General features: G+C 31.7%; 1 protein-coding gene across 1 annotated transcript; it reads right to left on the bottom strand.

Annotated features, from left to right (window-relative positions):
- Positions 1-338: 338 nt before the first annotated feature.
- LOC116126336 (protein FIP1-like) lies at positions 339-3869 on the bottom strand. Its single transcript, XM_031412024.1, has 7 exons — positions 3703-3869; positions 3370-3457; positions 3184-3292; positions 1791-1840; positions 1276-1342; positions 964-1036; positions 339-414 (listed from the first exon to the last, which is right to left on the bottom strand). Exons 1-7 carry the CDS (start codon positions 3756-3758, stop codon positions 339-341), a joined length of 519 nt encoding a protein of 172 aa, XP_031267884.1. The 5' UTR covers positions 3759-3869.
- Between the last annotated feature and the right edge of the window lie 2375 nt (positions 3870-6244).

Here is a 6244-nt window from a genome sequence, read left to right as displayed (position 1 = left end):
GATGACATACATCCTACTCAACCACAGCCATTCCAACACTCAAAAAAAAAAAAAAAATAAATAAATCTTCAAGCCTACACCAAAACTATCTGAAAAATAATCAGAATGCAGAAAAACATTGAAGTCTTAAGATAAGTAACTTAAAACTTCTTCAGTAGTTAGACCAAATTAAAAGATTACCAAAGGAGATAAAGTGTGATTGCGCAAAAGCCGGAGGAAAACCATGCTTGTCTTATTTGCCTTAAAAGAATATTATGAAGAAGATAACCACATACAATTAATTAAAATTATGTTTCTGGTTCATTCATCACCATGAATTTCACCAATTAAACTCAAATTTACACGTACAAAAACTCACCAATATAGACACTCATAAAAGAAGCAGCACATATTGCTTCGATCAACATAATAATCCTGCAGATAAAATGAGTACACTGAGATATAGTCAACAATACATTAGTTTCACAAAGAAACAACTGTATTCCAATGAGCACCCAGAAAAGGCAGAACCCAGTATCTTTTAATTTTGATTTAGCCCACAAGGAATATATACAGCATACTGAAACTGATGTTACTACAATCAGCAGTATTCAATGTTACAACCAGTTTTTAATAACGCTACTGAGCAATGGAAAACAGAATCCAGGATATGGAAGATTATACATCTATCCTAGAAAGAAAAAGAAAATCATAGGGATGTTTCCTGAATTGCACCTACTCTTTCCCTTTCTGATGAACTTTCAGAAGATTTCGATTTAGAGCAAAAACAAAATTATATAATGATATGAAATAGCATATGGTAACCTATATTTCAACTATATGGCTCAGATTTCATTCACAAGTGTTTGCTAAACATAAAGAAGAAACAGAAGACAGAAAGAAATGTTAAACACACACACACACACACACAAAAATAAAAAAAAGTTCAAGATGCTTAAGATTCTAGTCAGGTGAGATGAGTACCTCAGTACTGTAGAGATAGAAAGAATACTGATGTGGGGTTTCCAAACCATGACAAGTAGCATTGCAGCAGTTCCTAGCATGGATAAAAAATATTTAATACAACAGCAATAACATTTATAATTTCAAAGATAAAGAACTGCATTCGAAATACATCGACCTGCAATTGAGCTGTAAAAAAAATTATATATATACTAAACACAGGTGATATTGTTATTTTCTTTTTCAGATATCATTTACAGTAGCAAAAGCTTTTTAAGCAGAATATACATTTAGGTCAACAAGAAAAAAAGAAACAAACTAACAAATACATACCATATGCAGTAATGGCAAACGGTAGGCGAACAATATGTTTCAACTTCTGACTGAAACTATAATAACCCTGCAAAAACAGATTTTCATTTAAAGAGCTGCAAATTACATAATGTCACCTATCAACACAGAAATACCGCTGGACCTTTCCAGCCAGATTTCTATGACAAGTTCATGACTCCATCTCGAAAGGGGAATTTTTTGATTGGGCACAGATTTACATAAGATAATGTTCTTGTGGTCTAAAGAACACTATTTTTACCAATAGAATTTAAGCCTCAGCACAAAGAGCATTTCATGTTAAATAACAGCAGACGGTAGTTATTCTAATAAGATAAGGCCTAGGTATCCAGGAGAAACCAATCTCAGGGAAATTCTAAAAGATCTCCTGCACTAGAAGAAACAAAAATTCAGTCTCTTCTAATGTGTTTGTGCAGCAACGGAGGGAGAGAGAGAGAGAGAGAGAGAGAAACACTCAGATAAATAAAAATTTAAAGAAGTAAATCGATCAATTTTACCTGTAAGCGTATTTTCTGCACTTGATAAACGAAATACTGTTGAAATATGCCTGAGACAGAGAAACAATAAAAGTTAACCAGAATAAATCTCCTAAAATAGCAGCATGGCATGATATCCATCTAAGATACAATAGCACATAGATGTGAGCACATGATGTGAAACTAAGCCCAGACCAGCTGGCAGTTAATCAACAAACGAATAATGATCATGATAGAAGTATATATATTCTAAGTTCTCAAAAGTTCAATTGTACAAACTAGATTATTGGAAGATATGCTGCCTCTAGCACACTTCACATGTACCGAGGTTATCACATTGATCAGACAATTAGTCTAAATCCCATAATAGGATTTTAATACATTTTAAAGTTCATGATTTATTTTCTACATGTGAATAATTAACTCCACACTTTTACTTTTTGGTTACATTTTTGGGATATGAAGGATCAATCCAAGCATTATGTGATCAAATACTCTCCTTCTCTCCCTCCAAAAAGAACACACAATCAGGAAATTACTTTTGATGGCCAAAGATGATGACAATGATGAGTTACAGATGCACAGCATGCGCTTTAACTCTCTATTCTCCATCATTCCACAAGAATAATTCAAGAAGTCCGGACTTCAAAAATTTTATTGTCCATCCCAGGCTAACAAACTAATTTAGACCAAAAGAATGACTTAAGGTGACGAATATATGAAGGTTTTGTAATTTAAATTCACAGACAAGGTGAAAGTGGTATGTAAAATCCTGAAAAGTAGACTCCAGCATATATAAGTGTATAAAATGGTACATTGTAATATTGATTTCATAGAGATAATCACATAATATAATTTGAAAGATCAAAACAATTTTGCTAACAATTAAATAATAATAAGCGTTACGAATTCGCCAAACTCAACAATATTTTAGATATTGGCTCAATTTCATAATGTCATCCTCTTTGGTTCATCTAATAGATGAACCACTCTATTTAAAATGTGAAAATTACTTCGCAAAGATTTTGTATTCCCTTTTTTGAATTAGAGAAAGAAACAATTCACAATAATGTTCACAAATGAAGAAAACATAATCAAGCTACTGCAACTCCACCTCTAATTCCTTTTCTTCTAAATCAATTTTTTATTATTATTATTCTTTTAATTCAAGATAGCCAGACTCCAAACATGGAAATTCTAATGCCTCATGATAACTTGACTACACCAAGTGCAGGCACTTCATCTTCTGAATCATAGCATAACATAGTACAGTGTTTAAAAAATCATGCAATAAATTCATAAGAGGCAGATGTTATATCCGAACAAATCTAATTTGAACAATGCATTCATTGGAAATGCGGATCCATATTTTACAAAAGTTTACATTCAATTAAGAAAAGCTATAGTGAAAAACCTGTGACTACCAAAAGAATAACATCACAACTGCAAAGCAATGGCGGGATCAAACTCTTTATAGGATGAAATATCCATGGAGCTCCTGCAGCCAAAACACCGTAACCTGCCTAAAGTCAAAGAACAATCAGAGCTTAATCCCTTTTTTTCAACAATAAAAATAACATGAGTATGTACTTCAACTTACCAATACGAAAACGTAAACAATACTCCCAAAAAGACTCCTAGATTTCCGGTGACCAAACAAAGGAGCTTCATGTAGTATATCCAAAAACCTAGAGTACAATAATAGTAAATTCAAACACCAAAATCATTTTGGTATAGATTGTGCAGAAGTAAAGCATGAAATGAAACAATTCAACTACTTAAGCAGAATAATTAAACAATTAAAATAGAAACAGCCAGTGATCAACAGCGAAACTCAACCAAAACATAATTCAACACATTAATGAGGAAAAGCAGGCGAAGATTATGAATTTTAAGAGAATGTGTGAAGCAAAGTGCACGATCGGAAACTTACATAGCATTATCTTCAGGAGAAGTCGGAGTCGAGGAAGCGTGTCTCTCCGTTGACATCTTCTAAGCCTATTTCGTTTCTCGTCAATTTCTTTCTGTGAATTGCTTTGGATTGAAAATTTGGAATGCGATGGAGACAGGAGAGACAGTTTAATTGCAGAGCCCGTTGTTAACCTGTTAATTAACGTGAAAATATACAGTAGAACCTCCCCCACGGAAATATATCATAAAAAATTCTAACCTAATTTGGACCAATTATAAATAAGAATAAATTTTACATTGTAATAGGTTATAATTTTCCTAAGTTCTATCTTAAAGAATTTGCCTTTATATAATAATAATTATACATATATCGCAAAAAAACATAAACAATGTTATATTAAATGTTTAAGATGAAATAAAATATTTATCTAAAGTTGTTTGGGACAGTGATTTATGCTTTAAAGTTTTTACCACATCTTTTATCTTATGAGTATGTAATAAGTCGCCAGTATGGACACCTTCTCATTGAAGCCAAAATATTTCTAGCTTCTCAAGTATGTTTATAGTTTCTTGACACGAAATTTTTGGTATTTTCGTATTATCATCCTCAAGATTATATCATTCCTCTTCTTGTCTAATTCCAATAATTATTTTTTCTTCAATTAAAACATACACAGCTTGTTGCTCATTTTGATGATTGATAAATAAATTAATATCTATTTCATTAGTGTAGTGAAGTTGTCGAATCTGTTCACTTAATTTATTTGTACTACTGAAACATGAATTATAAAATAAAAAATCAAAACAATAATTTTTTTAATCAAAACAATAATTCTTGTAACAACACCTCTATTAAGTTATAACCTCCTCATAATAATAAATTTAGTTAGTTTCAACATTATGACTAGAGAGGCTCTATTGTATATATTTAAAAGGGACTATTATGCTCTACCTCTCCTAGGTTTCAGTTTCAATCTTAAACCCTGAAAGGAAAGAAAAATTACACGACCTCCCTTCACATTTGAAGAATTTTCCGTTATCTAATGTATATTTTGGCCCCTCATGAGATCGGTTAATATCTAATTCATGCATTTCATTTTAAAAGTATAAAAAACATTCCTACTGTTAGTGATATGTTAGGTTTCATCCAATTTTTAAATTAAAAGTCTATTTTACACCAACCCATCACTTATCAACTTAACAAATTTTTTAAATCTTTATTCAATAAATATCTAAATCCACAAAATCAACCCTGAACTTACAATTATACAATCCTAAGCAAGGTTACACATTTAGTTGAATTTTAGATAAAAGAAAATGTATAATAATTGTGCTTTTAAAGTGATAAAGTAGTGAAAAACGAGATTAATATGAATGAAATAATTTATACCTAATTAAATAAATAAGAGATGTTGAAATATTGATTTATCAACTATAGTAATAATTATATTTTAGTTAAAACATAAAAAAATTTATACATTATTAAAACTAGCCATGTTAAAAGAAAAAAAACACTAGATGTGTTATTGTCAACCACACCCCCTGAAACATAAATCCTTGCTAGTCCCCATGAATTTCAGAAACTACAATGGAGACCTCTTACCCTCTCTTTTGGCCATTAAATTGGATGAAGGGAAAGCCAAAATGGGCATTTTATATTAAACCTATTATTGAGTAAATCTGGTTCGAGCCTTAGTTCTCAAAATCCCCACATATGGGAATCCACTCAACTACACAACTTTTCATGGTTTGAAAAAGGATACAAAACATATTTGAAAGCAAAACTGATAAAAAAAACCCCCAAATTGCAAAAGTCGTAACCTATCAACTCCTCTCCGATTATCAAATTAACAAAACCAAAACTCAATCCTAAATCAAATGCAAAATCAAAAATCAAATGATGTTTAAGTGGTTTACGGTTAGAGAAAAGTGGCCTTTGGTAATTAAGGCTGTTCACAAAAATCCGCAAACTGAAAAACCAGTTTTCTGATGAAACTGGTTCGGTTTCGGTTCAAGAATTTCTTTTAACCGAATTTCTGATTTGGTTATTGGTTTAGTAGATTCTGAGAACTGGTTAACCGAAACTGGTTTTTAAAACCGGTTTTGCAATAAAAATTAAAATGTTCAAAAGGGACAAAAGGTCCAAAACTGGTTCAAAATCAGTTAACCAGTTTATAGGAACCTATTAATCGGTTTAGTTTTTTTTTTTTTTTTTTTAAGTTTTGGTGTACATTTTTACACTGTTCTGGGGAGAAATCGGTTCAAAACCAGTTAACCAGAAAAACGGTTCGATTCAAAACCGGTTTTCCCCTAGAACTTGGTTTGGAACCGGTTCAGTTAAAAAAAAAAAGGTATTCGGACCGATTAACCAGTTTTGAATACCCATACTAGTAATGTGTCGCAGTATTGACTGACATGGTGGTCTGGTAGTATGTCATAATAGGTCGACATATAACTTTAAAGCCATTCGCGGATGGCCATGCTTTGTCTGGTAGTTGTCAACAAAGTGCTAGCAATTTGGCTTACTAAAAACACATGTTGCTTGTCGGGGAATAAGGGTGAAG

Source organism: Pistacia vera, unplaced genomic scaffold, assembly GCF_008641045.1.
Source record: "Pistacia vera cultivar Batoury unplaced genomic scaffold, PisVer_v2 Contig179, whole genome shotgun sequence".
Classification (NCBI taxonomy): domain Eukaryota; kingdom Viridiplantae; phylum Streptophyta; class Magnoliopsida; order Sapindales; family Anacardiaceae; genus Pistacia; species Pistacia vera.
This window is presented reverse-complemented; position numbering and strand designations above follow the sequence as displayed.

Excerpts from the sequence above, each read along its gene's own strand:
- LOC116126336 (XM_031412024.1), bottom strand. The coding sequence starts at position 3,758 with ATGTCAACGGAGAGACACGCTTCCTCGACTCCGACTTCTCCTGAAGAT. Across the intron at positions 3,293-3,369 it reads TTGTTTACGTTTTCGTATTG|GCAGGTTACGGTGTTTTGGC; the intron begins GTAAGTTGAAGT and ends CTTTGACTTTAG. Across the intron at positions 415-963 it reads TCTATCTCTACAGTACTGAG|GATTATTATGTTGATCGAAG; the intron begins GTACTCATCTCA and ends TTTTATCTGCAG.